Source organism: Neocloeon triangulifer, unplaced genomic scaffold (assembly GCF_031216515.1).
Source record: "Neocloeon triangulifer isolate White Clay Creek 2 clone unplaced genomic scaffold, ASM3121651v1 ptg000014l, whole genome shotgun sequence".
Taxonomy (NCBI): domain Eukaryota; kingdom Metazoa; phylum Arthropoda; class Insecta; order Ephemeroptera; family Baetidae; genus Neocloeon; species Neocloeon triangulifer.
Genome location: NW_026775556.1, coordinates 9069157 through 9089164, shown reverse-complemented (window position 1 = coordinate 9089164; position 20008 = coordinate 9069157). Strand labels below are relative to the sequence as shown.

At 37.8% G+C, this 20008-nt stretch overlaps 2 protein-coding genes across 4 annotated transcripts; one reads left to right on the top strand and one right to left on the bottom strand.

The window, feature by feature from the left end:
- The first annotated feature begins 1630 nt into the window (after positions 1 to 1630).
- LOC132201488 (guanine nucleotide-releasing factor 2) lies at positions 1631 to 15068 on the top strand. 3 transcript variants are annotated; one of them, XM_059627682.1, is made up of 18 exons: positions 1631 to 1919; positions 8659 to 8921; positions 8989 to 9128; positions 9389 to 9799; positions 9875 to 10092; positions 10140 to 10324; positions 10380 to 10531; positions 10641 to 10972; positions 11041 to 11124; positions 11356 to 11821; positions 11875 to 12164; positions 12235 to 12249; positions 12348 to 12525; positions 12588 to 12770; positions 12835 to 13014; positions 13067 to 13345; positions 13403 to 13534; positions 13589 to 15068. In XM_059627682.1, the coding sequence occupies exons 1-18, from the start codon at positions 1778 to 1780 to the stop codon at positions 13719 to 13721; spliced, it is 3783 nt and encodes a 1260-aa protein (XP_059483665.1). In that variant the 5' UTR covers positions 1631 to 1777; the 3' UTR covers positions 13722 to 15068. The 3 variants fall into 3 exon arrangements, with proteins under 3 accessions (XP_059483665.1, XP_059483664.1, XP_059483666.1); XM_059627681.1 differs by having other exon boundaries at positions 12330 to 12525; XM_059627683.1 differs by lacking the exon at positions 12235 to 12249 and having other exon boundaries at positions 1633 to 1919.
- On the bottom strand, positions 15050 to 19856 carry LOC132201681 (uncharacterized). The gene is made up of 12 exons (XM_059628040.1): positions 19732 to 19856; positions 19168 to 19260; positions 18961 to 19108; positions 18756 to 18895; positions 18518 to 18670; positions 18282 to 18461; positions 16792 to 16932; positions 16599 to 16700; positions 15814 to 15961; positions 15585 to 15724; positions 15311 to 15460; positions 15050 to 15257 (listed from the first exon to the last, which is right to left on the bottom strand). Exons 1-12 carry the CDS (start codon positions 19811 to 19813, stop codon positions 15106 to 15108), a joined length of 1629 nt encoding a protein of 542 aa, XP_059484023.1. The 5' UTR covers positions 19814 to 19856; the 3' UTR covers positions 15050 to 15105.
- Positions 19857 to 20008: the final 152 nt, after the last annotated feature.

The following is a 20008-nucleotide window of genomic DNA, read 5'->3' as shown; positions in this document are numbered from 1 at the left end:
ATTACATGCAAAATGCGACAACAATAATGATTAATTATAGATTCCGACACCTGCATTCTTTTGTTTTAAACAAAAGTAACCCCTAAATTAAAATACAACCTATCTATAAAAATATAACCAATTGAATTATACATATTGGGAATATGCATTGGCGGTGGCGAGCGAGAGATGGAGATGCTGATCGCGCGCAGCATCTCTCGCTGCTCCAGCAGCTCTTTCTCTCGTCGCACACCCTGGGGCGAAGTGGGCCGCGAGTTTCGCGCGGTATTGCCTAGATGTCAGGGGGTCTGTTTTGGGTGGATCTCGTCTCGCTGGTTGGAGTGGAGCAGGGCGAGCGGATCGCAAAATAATGCAGCCGCGTTTCGGCCGCCGAAGAAGGAGTCGTCGGCCGAGCAGCCTGGGTGTCGACTGAGACGAGTCGGCGGCCGATAAACATGCAGCTGTCGAGTCGCTGAAAAACCAGTGCAATGGAAATCTGCCCTCCAGGTGAGTTGTGCTGCCCCTAGTGTCCACCCCAATCGGCCCACAACACACCACACCGGCCGACGCAATAAAGCTTCGGCCCGACAGTCGCGACCTTTCCTCCTTCCCAGATGACCTCCATGACCATTGACCTTTTGGAAATTCTAATGATCGATCAAGCATAAAACCTTGTGCTATATGAATAAGCTCACTCACTCTGTACTGTTGTGTGCGTTTTTCCTTTATCCTGATTAGGAAATTTAAGATTCTTGGCGCTCCACGTAAGCTCAGTAAGGTCGCTTCATGCAGTTGAAAATTGAAGCGTTCAGGCTGCAAGAATTTTTTTTCACTTAAACTGAATGTGAAACACTTTCATCAAATTGCTCACTCGCGGTCGCCAGCGGAGATGAGAAAGTTAGCACAACAATTATTAAAAAATCTCTCCTTGAGTGATTTCGCCCAAAATAATTTGCAATCGTTCTCATTCAATATTTTCGTTGTAACTCCCAACTGCTCAAGGTAGGCTTTTAAATATACACAAATTGGAAATATTTAAGAAAATTTAACTTTTGGTTTATTTAATTTAATTTGCTATGTTTTTGCAAATCAATCATAACTGCGTCGTTTCTTTATTTGAATAAAAATAAATTAAGGAGCTACTATCACAATAACAATACTATATCCAGAAAAACGCGAATTAAAAATGATAAAATTAACAATATTTTTTTCTATTTATGTTGATTTAAGAGTCCGTTATCTATAGGCCTGCCTTAAAGAATTTATTAATTAATTCTAACCGCGTATAGTCATATAAGTTTTATTTATTTTTTCTTCATTCGTTATGTAGATTTTACCGCCAAGAATAAGAATCTCATACTTTTTTTAGGCGTCATAGAAAAATCAGCGGAAACTGATGTCAGACTTTATTGACACTTTTCTCTCGTTTTTATCTCTCTTGACAAATGGACCGTTTGGCGTCTCTGATTCCCGGTTTGCGAGGGGAATCCCTCCTTAGCGTCGCGTTTTCCTCGTCTGTCTGTCCGATTGTCAACCAAACGTGAGGATAAAAAGAGCCGTGTCTTAAAATAGCCCCGTCGGACACTGGCCAAGCGTTCTCGGCTGCACCACCGCAACCCTCACACTGACCATTCATTCGAGTCTGTGGCTTGGTCCGCTTAGGATGTGGTCTTGGTGTTTCATGCGTCTTTCCAAAAACCACTGGCAAACAGTTTTGATTTTTTTTCACTGACATCTTCTTTGGTTTTCCTTATTTTGGCAAAATCAAAACACTATAAATTTTGTGCTTCCTCTTAAAATGCCCCAGTTTGATGAATCATCACTTGCCGCCTCCGAAATCCACCTGCGCTCGTTCTGCCCTCAAAAGGTGAAGAAGGTACTGCCTTCAGTACCCGGCGCAATCTTGATAACGTGGTACTCACTTCTCTCAAAGGATTATGGTGAGCTTTCCCATACATGAGCTTTTTGATAAATAAAAATTTAAATTATTTTACGACCTACAATCACTCAATATAGTGCGAAGCAGTTTGCATTATCAATTAAACACATATTGTGTTTATCAAACAGGGACATTCAAAATGCTTTTAATGTGGAAATATTTTGAAATGATTAAATTATTTTGACAATGTTTAAACAAATTATACCAAATAATATTAAGCTTGGTTAAGCTCAGTTTGGTCTCGTCAAAAATTTTTCACGGAGCTGATTTAATTACACCTTATCTTATCTCTTGCGTTTTTTTTATTTTTGTAGATAGGCCTATATGGCGCTGCGCAAACAAACACTTCATAATTCCTCTCTCGTCAGGCGGTGAGCTGCTAAAAGCTCTAAAATGCAAAGCAGTGGAACCTGCACGACTGACTTTTGCGTGTGTGGGGTGTTGCATAAAATAATACTACGGTGTTCAATTTCAAATAGAACTTGAAACCAAATTTCCGCGCTAGACTCTTTGCCGGCCAATTTCACGCTCACACAAAGCTTTTTTTTGTTGCCGCTGCTTTGCGACAAAAGTAACGAAAGGGACAAGATGTTTGTCAACAGCGCGCGCACAATTAGCGCGAGGAGCGTATAAGGAATGGAATGAAGTTGGGCTCTGAGCAGCAGCCACTTTATTTAACATACCAGGATAACAGTCAGTTTGGTGGAGAAGTCGGAGAGGAGCAGTCGCCTCCACTATAGTGAGCTAGATTTTTCAATCCGAGTGTCCTTACCTCTTTTACAACGTGGGCGAAGCATTAGAGTCAGCCTCACAGATTAAACTGGTATTATTTTTCATTCATCATTTTATAACACAAATTTTTTTGCCCCATGTTCTTTTTAAGTTGTTTCTAACAAGAAAGAAACCTTCGGTAAAAATAAATTTGCATTTTAATCAAGTTTTAGTTTTTTTTTTAATTCATAGTTCCATTGATTGTATAATTATAACATTCCTGTTAAATTTAATTTTTGTTCAAAAAAGTCCTATTATTTTGGTATTTTTTTTTAAATTGAATTAAAACACTTTTTATTGATTTTATATATATATATATATATATATATATATATATATATATATATATATATATATATATATATATATATATATATATATATATATATATATATATATATATATATATATATATATATATATATATATATATATATATATATATATATATATATATATATATATATATATATATATATATATATATATATATATATATATATATATATATATATATATATATATATATATATATATATATATATATATATATATATATATATATATATATATATATATATATATATATAATAAAATAAGTGTTAATAAGAATATAACATATATATATATATATATATATATATATATATATATATATATATATATATATATATATATATATATATATGTTATATTCTTATTAACACTTATTTTATTTATTTTATTTTGCACAATTATTTTTGTAAAATTATATCATAATTAGATCATTAAAATGTAATATGAATGTTTTCGTGTCTTAAATAATGCGTTTGATGTTTAAACAATTTGTTTATTTAAATTCTTTAAATATTATATAATTACAACAACATTTACCTTTCATAAATCAACAAAATAATCTAATCCTAATCTAGTCAACTGCCCTTTCATGGAATCAGTCAAACCCATTTTGCATTTGATGAAACAGCAACAAATGCCATTTTCCCGGGCCAAAAGTTATCTTACTTAATGATTGGGGGTTTTTCCGCTGCCGATTAATTAATCCAAACGCCAGCTGCCATATGACTTGGGGCGCAATTAATATTCATTAGGACGACAAGGCAACCCTCTCATGTCATATTTTTATTTATAAAGAGGCGTCACTTTTGTTGATGACGATGTCCATCGCGAGACGTTCATTAACCGCAGCAAGCAAAGTGATTTATCTTTAAACTTTGTTATTGAATCGAATAATCTCTCGTTGTCGGCGCCCTCGTGGATCTCTGTCAGAGGAGAAGAAATAAACATAAACTGCTGATGAAACAATGGGCCATTAGCTGTTCTAAATAAAGACCGTGGTTGCATAATTTTAGGCGTACATACATAATTATGACGGACTGATATACATGTGAGGTCACGCTTCTTCTGATATTTCTGTCCTTTTACGCTTATCTTTCCGCCGAACAAGCGACTGACGTAACTTTTACTATTTATAAACAAATACGCAGAAAACAGATTCAATCAAGTGACATCAGCAATTAAGTTTAATTTAAAAGGATGCAGAAGCAGGGAATTTCGGTCATTGGAGATTATTGTCTGTAGCCGGCACGTCTCTCATTTTGTTGATTGTGTGCGACGGAGAGAGGAATGCACTTCTCTTTTGCGGTTGCGAAAAATAGTTTCTCAATAAACGCTGATCTGTTTTAGCTTTTCAATAACAATTGTTCCAAAAACATCACCTAATCTTTTGCAAATAGGCACTTAGGCACATATCAGCATGCTGGTGAAAAACTAAAATAACACTTTCCTCAACCCTTATGCTCAAATGGAACTCAAGCGATATTTTTGGAATCGAGGTTTCTCTTGTAGAATTATACTAAGAGCGTAAGAGTTTGACAAAGTGGTGTTTGTTTTATCTTGCGTTTCCCAAAATATGCATTTCTACGTCTGCGCTAAAAATGTCAAAATTCAGGTTAGGACAAACGTCTCTCGGTGAACTTGTATATCTGCATAAAAATTTTCAAAATTCAGGTATCGGACAAAAGTCTCTGGGTGAAATTGTAGGTCTGCATATAAATTTTCACAATTCAGGTATCGGACAAAAGTCTCTGGGTGAAATTGTAGGTCTGCATACAAATTTTCACAATTCAGGTATCGGACAAAAGTCTCTGGGTGAAATTGTAGGTCTGCATAAAAATTTTCACAATTCAGGTATCGGACAAAGCTCTCTGGGTGAAATTGTAGGTCTGCATAAAAATTTTCACACTTAAGGTATCGGACAAAAGTCTCTGGGTGAAATTGTAGGTCTGCATGCAAATTTTCACAATTCAGGTATCGGACAAAAGTCTTTGGGTGAAATTGTAGGTCTGCATACAAATTTTCACAATTCAGGTATCGGACAAAAGTCTCTGGGTGAAATTGTAGGTCTGCATATAAATTTTCACAATTCAGGTATCGGACAAAGCTCTCTGGGTGAAATTGTAGGTCTGCATAAAAATTTTCACAATTCAGGTATCGGACAAAGCTCTCTGGGTGAAATTGTAGGTCTGCATAAAAATTTTCACAATTCAGGTATCGGACAAAGCTCTCTGGGTGAAATTGTAGGTCTGCATAAAAATTTTCACAATTCAGGTATCGGACAAAGCTCTCTGGGTGAAATTGTAGGTCTGCATAAAAATTTTCACAATTCAGGTATCGGACAAAGCTCTCTGGGTGAAATTGTAGGTCTGAATAAAAATTTTCACAATTCAGGTATCGGACAAAGCTTTCTGGGTGAAATTGTAGGTCTGCATAAAAATTTTCACAATTCAGGTATCGGACAAAAGTCTCTGGGTGAAATTGTAGGTCTGCATACAAATTTTCACAATTCAGGTATCGGACAAAGCTATCTGGGTGAAATTGTAGGTCTGCATACAAATTTTCACAATTCAGGTATCGGACAAAGCTTTCTGGGTGAAATTGTAGGTCTGCATAAAAATTTTCACAATTCAGGTATCGGACAAAGCTTTCTGGGTGAAATTGTAGGTCTGCATAAAAATTTTCACAATTCAGGTATCGGACAAAAGTCTCTGGGTGAAATTGTAGGTCTGCATAAAAATTTTCACAATTCAGGTATCGGACAAAGCTCTCTGGGTGAAATTGTAGGTCTGCATACAAATTTTCACAATTCAGGTATCGGACAAAAGTCTCTGAGTGAAATTGTAGGTCTGCATACAAATTTTCACAATTCAGGTATCGGACAAAAGTCTCTGGGTGAAATTGTAGGTCTGAATAAAAATTTTCACAATTCAGGTATCGGACAAAAGTCTCTGGGTGAAATTGTAGGTCTGCATACAAATTTTCACAATTCAGGTATCGGACAAAGCTATCTGGGTGAAATTGTAGGTCTGCATAAAAATTTTCACAATTCAGGTATCGGACAAAAGTCTCTGGGTGAAATTGTAGGTCTGCATACAAATTTTCACAATTCAGGTATCGGACAAAGCTCTCTGGGTGAAATTGTAGGTCTGCATAAAAATTTTCACAATTCAGGTATCGGACAAAAGTCTCTGGGTGAAATTGTAGGTCTGCATACAAATTTTCACAATTCAGGTATCGGACAAAGCTCTCTGGGTGAAATTGTAGGTCTGCATAAAAATTTTCACAATTCAGGTATCGGACAAAAGTCTCTGGGTGAAATTGTAGGTCTGCATACAAATTTTCACAATTCAGGTATCGGACAAAGCTCTCTGGGTGAAATTGTAGGTCTGCATAAAAATTTTCACAATTCAGGTATCGGACAAAAGTCTCTGGGTGAAATTGTAGGTCTGCATAAAAATGTTCACAATTCAGGTATCGGACAAAGCTCTCTGGGTGAAATTGTAGGTCTGCATAAAAATTTTCACAATTCAGGTATCGGACAAGTCTCTGGGTGAAATTGTAGGTCTGCATACAAATTTTCACAATTCAGGTATCGGACAAAGCTCTCTGGGTGAAATTGTAGGTCTGCATACAAATTTTCACAATTCAGGTATCGGACAAAAGTCTCTGGGTGAAATTGTAGGTCTGCATAAAAATTTTCACAATTCAGGTATCGGACAAAGCTCTCTGGGTGAAATTGTAGGTCTGCATAAAATTTTCACAATTCAGGTATCGGACAAAAGTCTCTGAGTGAAATTGTAGGTCTGCATACAAATTTTCACAATTCAGGTATCGGACAAAGCTCTCTGGGTGAAATTGTAGGTCTGCATAAAAATTTTCAAAATTCAGGTGCGGACAAAAGTCTCTGGGTGAACTTGTAGGTCTTCATAAAAATGTTCAAAATTCAGGTGCGGACAAAAGTCTTTGGGTGAACTTGTAGGTCTGCATAAATATTTTCAAAATTCAGGTGCGGACCGTCTCTGGGTTAACTTGTCGGTCTGCTCATATATATTCAAAATTCTGTTTCGGGCAATAGTCTCTGGTTGAAATTGATACATCTGATGAAAAATTTTGAAGTTCTTGTTTGATAACAGTAAAACAGTATCTAGTTAATTTCTTCATCTGTTAGACATATTTTCAAAATTCTTGTATGGACATAAATTCCCTGGGTTAAAATCTACTTTTGAAGAAATTTTTAAATCGCAGGTAATATTTAAATTTTAAATACGAAGTTTATTATTACGTTGATCTTGAAAATTTTTTTTTATTATCATTATTATTGATTGAAGTTCATTTAATAATGAGATTGTTCAAATATTTATTTGAATCAGTGACGTCATTAGTGGTTACATCAACTTCGAATAAAAAACACGTTTTCTTAAAGGTTGTTCATCTAAGTATGTATTAATATAATAAGCCTGTAATATTAATGGGTGTTACCAACAAATAGAGGCAGCCACACAGATCTTGAGTAAAAAATGTAAAAGTTCCTTGTTTCTAGTTTGGCGTGCAAAGTGTAGCTAGTTTTTTTTTGTGCGCGCTAATAATTTGAGAGAATATTCAATTAGAGTAGCACGTGTCCAATTCACGTTTCGGCTCGGCGCGATCCTTTTTGTTGCAGTCCTAAATCGCTCGTATTGCAAAAGTTTAGAGGTGGGTTTTGTGTTGTTGTTTATTATCAAGGCAGGACACTCGACGTTGCCTCTGACGTCACTCTTGAGGCTAAATATGCATATTTGCCAGCCTCTCGTTAAAACGCGATTGATTCGCAGAAACGAAACAAGAATATGATATTTTCCCAATTTTTATTGGCGATAAGTAAAGGCAGAGGTGTATTTTCTGTTCGAGTTTCCGCCTCAAGTTTTTTTATTGGCAATTTTTGCGAGTGCGTCGAGTAAATAATTTTATTCAGTCAATCGCCCACCAGTTGTTCTGCGGCGGCCCACGTGATCTGGTGACTAACTAAGTGAGTAAATCTTGTGGGTCTGTTGCTCCGTGTCAGTCGCAGTCACGCCGCTTCCTTGAATCGCACGCCCTGTGTGTATGTGTGTCCCTGTCTTTTGCAAGAATGATCTTCAGGTCGCGTATTTCCCAGTGAGTAAAACGTTATTTACACTTTTTCCGCGATAAGTAGATTTATCTTTTATCAGTTTTTGTGTCGAGCACGGAGATAAAAGTCCTCCGTCGTCATTTTATCACCGAAATTAACACTTAAAAGATAAAAGAAAACGAGAAAAACAAATTATTGCTTGTACGAAAATTTTGCACATTTCCGTTCAAGCCTTCAACGGCGATTAATATTATTTGCCTTGACGTGAGGTCACGATTCAATTTCAAAACACAGTGCCGGCGATTCAGTTGCTCGGACAGAATTACATCTGCTTGGAAACAGAACGCGCGCGAGGCGTCGGCGAGATGATTTCATTACCATACCGTACTCGGGCGCATCACTCTTCGCCACTTGAACACGCCTGACGGCAGTGAAAAGCACGATGTTAAAGATGGTCTTCCTCCCCACGTTCCTCCCCAAATGTCTCACCCTACTTCCATTCATTTTCAATTTTTTTCTAATTAGCGAATTCTTATGTCTGCAGACGTTGATCCGGCGGGTGGTCCTGCGGCGCCTCCGCCGAGCAAGACTCCCGCGGGCAAAGGGAACCGCAGCGGAGGCAAACTCGCCCGCAGAGCACGTTCCTTCAAGGAGGACTTCTTGGACAAGCTGTCCAACATCCGGTCGAACCCGCGCTCGCAGTCTCCGCACTCGCCCAAAATGTCCAAGCAGACCAACGGCACCACAGACCTCGAGAACGAGCAGCCGGCCAATCCGCTGCGCGAACTCGACCAACTCGTCAAGCAGGTTGCACTGACAAAAAGCAGCAACCATTTATACGAATGCTAATCACGCCGAATTTATTCTTTGGCAGGTGCACTTGGCCCTCAAGCACCTAAGAGACGTTGTCAGCAAGAACAAACTGGAAATGCTGCCGGGCAATGGCACCATTGTCCTTGAGATAGTCACCAATATTGTTTCTAACCTGAGAAATTACTTTATTGGCGAGCAGAGGTAATTTGGTTGGTGGTTGTGTGGGAAACAAACAAATTGTCAATTGAATTGCTCCTGAGCTTTTTTTGTATAGTCAATTTGTGTTTTTTTTTCACCAACCACAAGATGATATTATTTAAATTATAAAAAAATTATTGAAGATTATCTTTACCCATCCTTCAATAGCTCTTATTCTACAAAGAGCTAATATATTTCACTACTTGCACCAGACATAGTATTTTTAAACCAGTTTGTTGATTTTTATTCTATTATTTTTCCAGTTCTGCTCTCATGTCAGCAACGTCGCACCTACACCAGTGTCTAGCTCGTCTAATTCGGCTTTGCGATGATGTTGTGCTATATGGCAGCCAGGCCCTGGGCCGTGAAAACATCAACCAGTTGGTGCAAAGTGTGCAAGAAGCGGTGCAATCACTCATTGACTTGGCGCACTCAAAGGTGGCCATCAAGAGCAACAATAATGCGGCCTACAAAAATGGAAAACTTCATATGGAGGCAAATGGCCGAGCGTCACTGCCCGACATCCCTCTTACCCCAAGGGAAAGGCAGATCTTGGCCCAGACCCCACACCGTCAACCAAATTCATCGTCAAAAATCCTTGGACACTCCATGTCCTCAGAGTCCATTCTAGAAGGCCATGAAGCGCCACCCCCAAAACCTCCTCTGCCACATAGGTAATTTTTTGGAATTAAAATAAGATATATTTAAGCACCCTGAATTTGTTGCTATTAAAAAAAATATATTTTCAGAAATAATGGTGAGTCTCCAACACATCTGACCAGTGGTCGTTCTCGTTCGACAGCACCTCCGCTACCCCCAAAGAGACGAAACAGATCAGCCAACGCAGCTCATTCGGCAGCGTCAACCCACTCCCTAAGTCCCCCTTGCACCCCTGCCCCACCATCAGGGTCACTGGAGCTGGTCTCTAGTGCCGAGAGACTGAGCATCTCCCCTGCCCATTCTGCTGGTAAGCTCATTTAAATTTTTTTATTTGCAACGCTCACCAAGATCAAGGACGTTCCTCAGGAGGAAACGGCGAGGACTCCTCATCACTGCTGAGTGCTTCAAACGCTGGCAGCATGGACTCAGTCAACAACCATTTGCAAATTTTGGACGATTACGATGACGATTCTCTTTACATCCGTTCAAATGGAAATATATCACCTAATTTTTGGGGAAATTCGTCCTCTAGACGTGCAGTGAGTTTTCTTTGTCAAAAATATAATCAAAGTGGTAAAAAATATTATTCTTCAGAGTGTTGATAGTCCAAGTTTCTTCAATTCAAACGACTTGCGTGAACCTCCACCTATCTCTTTGACTGCAACCACCAATGGGCATGTCAGTCGCGTTTTACTAAATTACAATGATGATGTCCCTGACTTTAAGAACAGTGTTACATCATCAAGGTGAGCAAAAGTTTAAAAAATTTGAAGACTAAATTATTTAAAATTTTTAATTTGACTCTCCCGAATGGCTTTCTTGATCATGTCTTAAACTTTGAATTTATTTTTTCAGTTCAAGTTACGTGTCCCAGCAGAGCTGTAGCTCAACCAGTATTTCATACAGCAGTGACACGACCAGTTTTGCCAGTCATTCTGTGTCAACATCAAAACGCACTGTGGTGACCTCGGAGCTGAGTTCCAGCTCAACGTCCGACTATGTGAGTTTTGGTGCTGGTTCGCCACCAGCCTTACCTCAGAAAACCAGAATGCGCGCACCTCGCCTACCTTCACAGTATGACAACGTTGGTAGCACCATGACCAACCTGAACCAAATGCTTATGAGCAACTCAAACGTCAGTCCGTCGGACGGGATGCCGCCACCATTGCCACCTAAAATGAGGCATAGTGAGTATTGATTCATCGCACCTATAATTATAAACAAAAAATCAAATGAACATGGAATTAAATTTCAGTCCACCGAAATGTACACTCGTACATGTCGGTCCTGCTCCCCAATTTTGACGAGAGTGACCCAGAAAGTTCAGAAGAAAATTTTTGTAGGTTTGAGTTGATTGAAAGAGTGAGCCGTGTGACGCCAAGAATTGCTGTTTTCCCCTTAAATTAATCGCCCTGAACCTGATCTTGATTAATCACACACGCTTTTGAGTTTTATATTTATACCTGATGTAAATAGTTCCTGGATTTTTCTTAAAACAATTAAGTGCTTAATCCCTCTTTTGACTTGGATCATTATTAGTTATTTTTACTTATTGTTTCTTTTATTACAGTTAAGGCCTATATGGAGATGTTTGGCAAGTACTCGTCACCAAGCACGGCGTGGTCCGAGAGCATCAGTCTGCGACATTCAATGCACACGTACTCGGCTCTGCAGGCAGAGTGGGCCCGCAACCAGGCCGAGATGTCCATGTCCTCGACACACTCATGCCTCTTCTCCAGCTCAAGCTCATACTCAGTTACCCACTGGGCGCCCCTTGAGCGTTCCGACAACCAACCAAACTTAGCAGATACTTCACCAGGCGGCTCGCCGCCTGCGCTACCACCAAAACTTCGCAACAACCGTCATTCGATTTCACCTCCACCACAAAACAACTCATTCACCCTTTCGTCTCTGACTGTTCCTGCGCCACCTTCTCCCGTCACCCCAGTCACTCCGACGCCCATCATGTCTCCTCCCCCACCTCCCGTTGTGCAGAACTCAAATACCAAAGAACCACCAATTTATGATTTTGGACGGTGAATTTTTAAATTGTTTCTGTTATTGTAGTTATAAATTTTTGTCCTATTAGGGAGCTTCCGCCTCCACCGCCAAGGCCAACCTCCATTGCTCCTTTGCCAGCACCGACGACAGCAGTGCAAACTGCCTCCCCCGACTTGACTCCTTTGGCTGATTCTGGCCGAGTGAATAGCATGATTAGTGACGCTGTCACCACTGAGGTGGATGAGGAGGAAGGGCCGCTGGATGAAGTGGACGTTTCGCAGTGGCTGGTGTTTAAAAAGCCTGAGGAGGAGGGACCTGACATTCGTGGTGGCCACCTTGATGCTCTCATTGTCCACGCCACAAAGGCTAACAAAAATGGTGAGTTGAATTAATTGAATAATAATTGCAGGTTTTTTTTTTAATAAAATTTCTCAATTTGCTGCTAAAGATGAGGACAAAACAGGTATGATTGGTGTAATCATTTATAAAATTTAATTCTATGCATTTTATGTCAACGGTAAATGTATGATTATGCTATTGAAGGATTAATTGTCTTTGCAGACTTTTTGTATCAAGAGGCATTTCTCACAACATATCGCACGTTTATGTCACCACTGGAGCTCATCATGAAACTACAGCGGCGGTACCGCAGGTTTGCTCAACCAGTCAATGACAGCGCTAGGCAACGAGCAGCTAGAAATTCGTTTTCGTTACTTGTCAGGGTTGTTAGTGATCTCACGTAAGTTCATTTCATAAATTTTTAAACTTGAATATAATGGTAGTCTTTAAATAATGTTTTAGGATTAAAGATTTAGAGACTGATCTGCTGAAGATTCTGAATGACTTGATATTCACTTTGGTGGAGAGTGGAGACTTAAATATTGCCAGGGCCCTCAGGGGCAAGGTTCTGGAAAAGTGTGATGCAAAGCGGTTCTGCAATACCACCCCAAATCCATATCACTCTACAATTAGCATGCAATCAAGGTGCATATAATATTTGTAGTTTTATGCTTACAGAAATTTGGTCTAATTATGATAATTCTCCTAGACAATGTACGTTGCTGGACTTTAAATCGGATCAGCTTGCGGAACAGATGACTCTCCTTGATGCTGAACTTTTCATGAAAATTGAGATCCCAGAAGTTCTGTTGTGGGCACAGGAGCAAAGTGAGGAACGCAGTCCTAATCTTACTGAATTCACTGAGCATTTCAACAAAATGTCATATTGGTAAATATTTAAATTAAAATTAAATCATTTACAATAATTGTGTTGAAAATAGGGCAAGGTCTCGCATTTTGGAGCAGAAGGATGCTAAGGACCGAGAGCGCTACGTAGTCAAATTCATCAAGGTCATGCGACACCTACGCAAGGTCAACAATTTTAACTCTTATTTGGCGCTTCTTTCGGCGTTAGACTCGGCACCTATCAGGCGTTTAGAATGGCACCGTCAAATTACTGAAGGCCTCAAAGAATACTGTGCCCTCATCGACTCGTCCTCATCATTCAGAGCCTACCGGCAAGCGCTGGCTGATACGCATCCTCCATGCATCCCATATATGTAAAATATTATTTCATAGGGCATTTTTTTTTATATTTGCTAAATTTACTTTTGCAGCGGCCTTGTCCTGCAAGACTTAACTTTTGTCAACATTGGCAACAGCAATAGCTTACCAGATGGTAGTATTAACTTCTCAAAGCGATGGCAGCAATTCAACATTGTTGAGAACATGAAGAAGTTTAAGAAATGGTGAGCTTGATTGGAAAAAGTATTTCCTTCCTATAATTAAATTTTTCTCTCCAGCCAGTACCATTTTAAGAAACAGGAGCGAATCCTGGCGTTGTTCAACAACTTTGACGACTTCTTGTGCGAAGAGGCTATGTGGCAGATCTCGGAGACCATCAAACCGCGCGGACAGAGCTCAGCCAAGAAGTAGGACACTTAATTAACTTAGTAACTTAATGTGAGCAACAACGAATGCAACTTAGCTAGGCCTATTTATCTTACTAAAAACTTATTTGCCGCCACAACGACTTCTAAAGCAATCAGTGAGGCTCTTTCTACGCAGCTTTAAACTTATTATCGTTGGCATGGAAACCTCCTTTGATAACGTGTAATTTTAAATGTGTCGATTTGAAAGTTTTTACGTCTCACCCTGTCTTAATTTAAAAAAATTAATATGACATTCACGAGGCTGGGGTGAAGTCAAGATTAATAGCGATTTTTCCTTGCTCGGTTAAATAAGAAAAGTTTCAGTCGCATTCTTATAGCATTCTATTTTCAATTTCCTTCCTGTCAGACATATTTTAGTAATGTGTGGGGGGAAATGCCTCTAACCAGAACAAATAAAATTTATTTTTCAGCTTGACTGTTCACGTAAATGTCGTAAAATTTGGTCAAGGTGAGACCGCATTTGCAAGAACTGGTGTGTGATTTGACGAAAGTATTTTTTTTTCTCAGTGGCGCGTTCATTTGAGTGTCCAACATGATTATCATAAAACTGTGTAGGAAACGATTCAGAATTAGTAGTGCACCTGCTTTAAATCAAAATTAACTATCCTAAAATTAAAATCTAGGCGGTAGAATAGGACATAATACTAAAACCAGTCACAATTTAACAGGTAGAAATGCAAAAAGTAGTGTTGTCAAATCATGTAGACGTGCAACCGAACTAAACTGTACCTCTTCTTTCTCTCTCTACGACTAGAAATTAATCAACCACAAATGGAATAAATTTAGACGTATTGCTCTAATTAGCCAAATAGCATTGACTGCCGAATCGTATTGTGAAAAATGTGAATTTGAATTCTGTGAATTTGGTTCTACAATGATGGTATTGCAGATGCAGATTCTCGCTTGATTATTTTTCGGCAAACTGCAATTAAATTATTCAACGTTTTGATTTTGATAGAGTGGAAAAAAATACTTTTAACGCGTAGACCCAGCAATCATTATTCATTTTTTTTGGCGCCATACATTGGAAAACTATATTATTAGAAACTCTATGCGAGGTAACTGAGCAAAACTTGTGATTCCCTTTCTATTAATTTTAGCTTAACTGTGGCTCAGCAGATCACTTTTTTGTGCTAGTAAAAATCTCGCCGCGTAGCTTTTGCCGCTTCCCTTTTGCGCCTGCGGCAAAACTTCACATTGTAAAAAGTAAAACACTTAATAAATAACTCCATACCCTATGATATAAAATTGCTAAAATACTCGTTGGTGTTTTAAAGTTCAATGTTAATTTCAATAAATGGCTGTGTGATCTTAAAAATAAAATGCAATAATTTTTATTCTACTTTTAATCAATATAAATGCGGATATTAGTGGAGGAAAACTTTCTTGTAAGGTACTTGATCGAAAATACGTTTGGTGAGTTGCAAGAAGATCTCGGAAAATGCATCCTGGATGGAGTTTCTCAGCTCGCCGAAAATTTCCACCGAGTTATCGTTCATGAATCTATTCATATGAGTTCCTGTGAAGATTGTTTTACTATAATTAATATTAAAAGAATTTTTAGAATTTTACCCAAAACAGGATCTCCGTTGAACAAATTCTCAAAGTTCATGCTAATCGTTTCTGGCTTTAGGATGATTTTGAACTTCCGAACATTGAAATACTCTTCTCCATTTCGTTCTTCAATGTCGTTTTCAATTTTTATTACTACGTTTAAATTTCCTGAAATATTAAAATTTTATATTATTAAAAAAATGTTACAATTATTGATTTTTTTTTGCGTTTTCTCTATTTTCGAAAATTTCATTTCTTAGTGTTGATTTATTTATTTATTTTTTTTTTGTACCGAGAGTGATGCTGCTGTCGCCTTTGCCACTGATGGGCAGCAGTAGTATTTGTCCCTTGATTTCGTACAAGGAGATGATCTCGAGGCGCGGAACTAGAATCTCAGCCCTCAAAGTTGAACCTCCGTCGGCGATGTCGTTGCTGCCAAACCGATTTGCGGTTAATATCAAAATTAAAAGGAACAAAACTCTTAATTTTCAATGCCGCACAAAGCTTGCGTGTGCCCTCACCTGCTGCTAAGCAGCCTCGTGCTATTGAAACCTTGCAGTCTGGCCTTGCTGAGGGTCAGTTGCAACCGCACGGCGCGTCCACCTTCGGCGATCCCGATCTCTGACACCTGCAGCGGGTCTGCTGGGAACACGCCTAGACTGGGGATGCCTGCCATTCAAAAACACATATGCATAGCCGATTGAATTAACGACCTCTTAATTTTCATTGAGAAAAGAGGCACGTGTGTGTCAATGAAAAAAAGGACTTCCTCAAAAACTATTTCATTGATGTTTGTCATGTTTGAGAAACAGATGCTTTTCTATGAGCAAATTCCTTGATAATACAAATTATTAATTCTTATAGCTCATTTTTTCAATTTATTTACTATTTAAGTTAAATAAATCAACATTATTTTGAATACAAGCTAAATTTTTTCTGAAAGTTCTGAAATTATTTCGTTACAAGTTATTAAAAACCTTTTCAACCTTGAAATGTTTTTTTTTTTGCTCTGAACAACATATTTTTTACCATTAATTTTTTTTTATAACTAATTCTACGGCGTTGGAAAAAACAATCCCACTGATCTTCCTTTAATTATTGTGTTGCCGTGGCTAGATCGTTATGTATAAGCATGACCTAACAAAAAACGCTTCCTCAAAAATTAGTGCCAAATCGATGCAACCTTGGGCCCTAAATTTTTATGTAGTCTGCTTGGCGCGGTGCAAATTTTTACTCCCATAAATATTAACGTTTCCTGCCAAGCTTCCTTTCGGCGGCCACAAGCGGAACACCCGCGTCATTTTACCTTTGGTTGAGATGATGTGGAAGGCCTTCTGCACCGCCGCGTTCAGGCACTCGCTGTATTCCTCCTTAGGGATGCCTACTTTGCAGCGAGGAAAAGACGAGGCTGGAAAAATTCACAGAAAAATTCAAAATTTTCCATAAACTAATTAATTAAAAAATAAAAATATTAGGAAAAGTTATATTTTTTTTCTTACGAAGATTTGGTGTTCGGGCCGCAGTCGCCAAAGAGACGAAGCATAGAAGGACGATGAGGTGCATTGCGTCTCGGACCATGGTTGGTTTGCAAGTGGTTGGTGTGTTCAAAAGAAAACTCATCAGGCGCGCTGGCGATTCATCTTTTTTACATACTTACGTGCGCGACGCACGTGTGTTTCAGCTTGGCTTGGGATCGCGCGCGGGTTCCGATCGGATCGTGTGACGCCAAATCCCTCTCTTTCTGCCCAGCTAGAAACAGCAAACAATGAAATCGTTAACTTGATTTTTAAAAAGTTAAACAATCGCAAGCACACACTTATCATCTCTACAGGATAATGCAGACGAGAGTAAAATTGACATATAATTGGCATTTTCATAATCAAACTCATGTTTTTCTCAAAATTTAATTTAATTTATTTTCTAATCTAATGATAATATATTTTTAATGAAAGCTCTTTAGATCTTTTGTCTTGCTTAAAAATAAAAACTTGTATTTTTTCGGAAGTTGAATTTGAATTTGTAAATAAAAAAAATCACTTTTGGTAAACGCAATATTCGATCTGTCGCTCCACTCGATTGGCAAATGCGAGTGGGTCGGAATTTCCGCGCAAATGTCGTCAGACTGGTTTTCTTTTTGTCAACTCATTGTTGATATATGTATATAAATATATATTTTATAAGATCTAACCGCGCCTTTTCCCCCGAGTACGTGACTTTTTTCACTTTGCGTGTCCCAAGGATGACTCGAGTCTCAAAGTCAATGTCGGTTAGAGAGACGCACGCAAATTATTATTTTTGCTGCACTAGAAATCATCATCTTCCGACGCAATTATGTTGTGTCATCCTAGGTATTTTTTGCTCAAGGGGAATAAAACAATTTTCTTCTATACACACACGCTTCCATATTATATTGTTTCATGCTGATTTATTAATAGCGATTTTAAATTTTTTGTATGAATGGACAATACATTAATTTCAATGGATTCACGCACACTAACAATTATGAGAAATAAATTTATATCTTCTGAGATTTCTTTTAAATATTTAAACCAAGTTTTTTTATTACGGATCTGCACGTTAAAAAATATTTTTAATATTAAATTAACAGAAAGAAAAATATATACCAGAATTAATAATTAACACGTTGTTAACAAATCATTAATTTTGCATAACTTAGTGGTTACTCATTATTTTATGACACAATTATTGTTTTAGTTTTTTAAATAAATTGTATGTCTGCGTGTTAGAATTCTAATTTAAATTTGCGTTTATATACGCAACTTAATACTATTGTTTTAGACAGCTTTGCCTAATGGAATCACATGGAATCAGACAAAATAAATTTAATTCTATGTATATATCTCTTCAATTTTATTAATATAGGATGATAGCTACACAATAATCAGTCAATTAAATAAAATATAAATTGATATAACATCATATTCTTCCAATAATTTACAACGCACGACTATATCCTATTCAACATCACTGTCAACAACCTCAGATGAAGTGGTTTCTTCCAGAGGGAAGATATTCTTGTAAGGCACCAGTGAAAAGAGTCGGTTCGCGAGTTGTTTGCAGATTTCGCCAAAAGTTGCCTCAATGGTGGGACTAAGTTCGCCCCAAATGTCATCTGCATGATCATTCAAAATCATGTTCATCTGGTCACCTTTAATTAAGATAATAAGTTTTTAGGACTTAAAAAAAAATTGGTACAAAATATACTTAATCGTTTGTCACCGTTGAAGAGATTTGCGAAGTTTGTGTGCGTCTTTCCGGGTCGCAGTTTCAGTTTGAACTCTTTGACCCTGATGTGCTGCTGGCCGTTCTTTTTCTTGTAGAATTCGTTCTCCATCTCATACGTTGCCTTCAAGTGAGCTGCAATGAAATAATTCTTTTGTCAATAAAATATATTAAAATACGGATGAACGAGTGGCGAGTATAGCAGACGGAAATTTCGTACCCAAGGTGATGTTGGCCATTCCGTCGCCGTGGATCGGCAGCAACAGGATTTTGCCTTTGATCGAGTAGTCGGCCATCAGGTTGAGGCGCGGAATCAGCAGTTCGCCACGCATGTTAGCACCGCCAGCCAAAATATCGTTTCTGCGAAAAGGTCAAAGTCAGATTGCCACTTCCTGCATCGTAAAAAAACAAGCCAATTTATTTACGAGACTTTCAGCGATTTGGCGTCTTTCAGCCCGAAAAGAGTAGTGTTTTTGAATATGAGATCAACGTTGACCGGACCGGTGCCGTGCATCAAATTCATCTCGGTGACCAGCATCGGGTCAATAGGCAGCATGCCCAATGATGGCAAACCTAATTTTATTAAAATAAGTCTTCATTAAAGAGGATTAATTAAATTATATTTAATTTACCATCGGCCAGAGCGCGCATTGAAACTTGGACAGCGTTATTAAGGCAGGTTTCATAGTCGGCTTGCTTCAAGACGCATCGTGGGAAACTCGAAGCTGAAGCGCATAAATAAAGATGTAATCAGTGTTTTAATAATTAATTACCAGTAATTATACTGAAATCTCTAAGTAATGGAATTTTTTTTACAAGTTAGGTAAAAAATTAAGGCATGCATTAAAATTAATAATATTTTCATGTAATAAACTACATTAAATTTTTTTGTTCTAATATTTGATTATAATTTCAAAGTTATATAAATATTTTTAAAGATGTGATACATATTTGAATTTTTGAAATCTTACTAATATTTTTAAATAATTTTATTTTTTTTTTAAAGTGTCTTTTTTTAATGTTTTCAAATCAAAAAAATTTTATTTTTGAAATATGGAAAATTATCATGAAAAATATAAACAATTTCCCACATATTTTTACATTTAAACCTAAAATTTATTAAAAACTTTTATTTAATTTATTAATTGAAGTTATGTTAAAAAAATAGTGTTATCGGCGTTTTAAATTAAACTTACGAAGTGTTAAGGGTTGCCTAGCAGCATTGCTGACGGCGCCGAGTATCGCGACTAGAAGTACTGGTGCCAAAAACGTTGCCATTGTGTCTGCTCGTACCAGGTCGAGTCGGAAGAAACTGACCCGGCGATGACCTTGCGCACCTCTATTTATACCTTAGCGCGTGAACCCTTCTCAAAAAACGGCCATTTATTCGTTTCGCTGCCGGCACAACTTGTTTAAAGGAGCAAAATAGTCTCCTAAAACGTGCAATTAATTCTGATTTTCATTGCCACATGT

Excerpts from the sequence above, each read along its gene's own strand:
- LOC132201488 (XM_059627681.1), top strand. The coding sequence starts at position 1,778 with ATGCCCCAGTTTGATGAATCATCACTTGCCGCCTCCGAAATCCACCTG. Across the intron at positions 10,093-10,139 it reads CTCCCCTGCCCATTCTGCTG|GACGTTCCTCAGGAGGAAAC; the intron begins GTAAGCTCATTT and ends ACCAAGATCAAG. Across the intron at positions 12,526-12,587 it reads AGGGTTGTTAGTGATCTCAC|GATTAAAGATTTAGAGACTG; the intron begins GTAAGTTCATTT and ends ATAATGTTTTAG.
- LOC132201681 (XM_059628040.1), bottom strand. The coding sequence starts at position 19,813 with ATGGCAACGTTTTTGGCACCAGTACTTCTAGTCGCGATACTCGGCGCC. Across the intron at positions 16,701-16,791 it reads GGCCCGAACACCAAATCTTC|CCTCGTCTTTTCCTCGCTGC; the intron begins GTAAGAAAAAAA and ends GAATTTTTCCAG. Across the intron at positions 15,725-15,813 it reads ACGAGGCTGCTTAGCAGCAG|CAACGACATCGCCGACGGAG; the intron begins GTGAGGGCACAC and ends TCGGTTTGGCAG.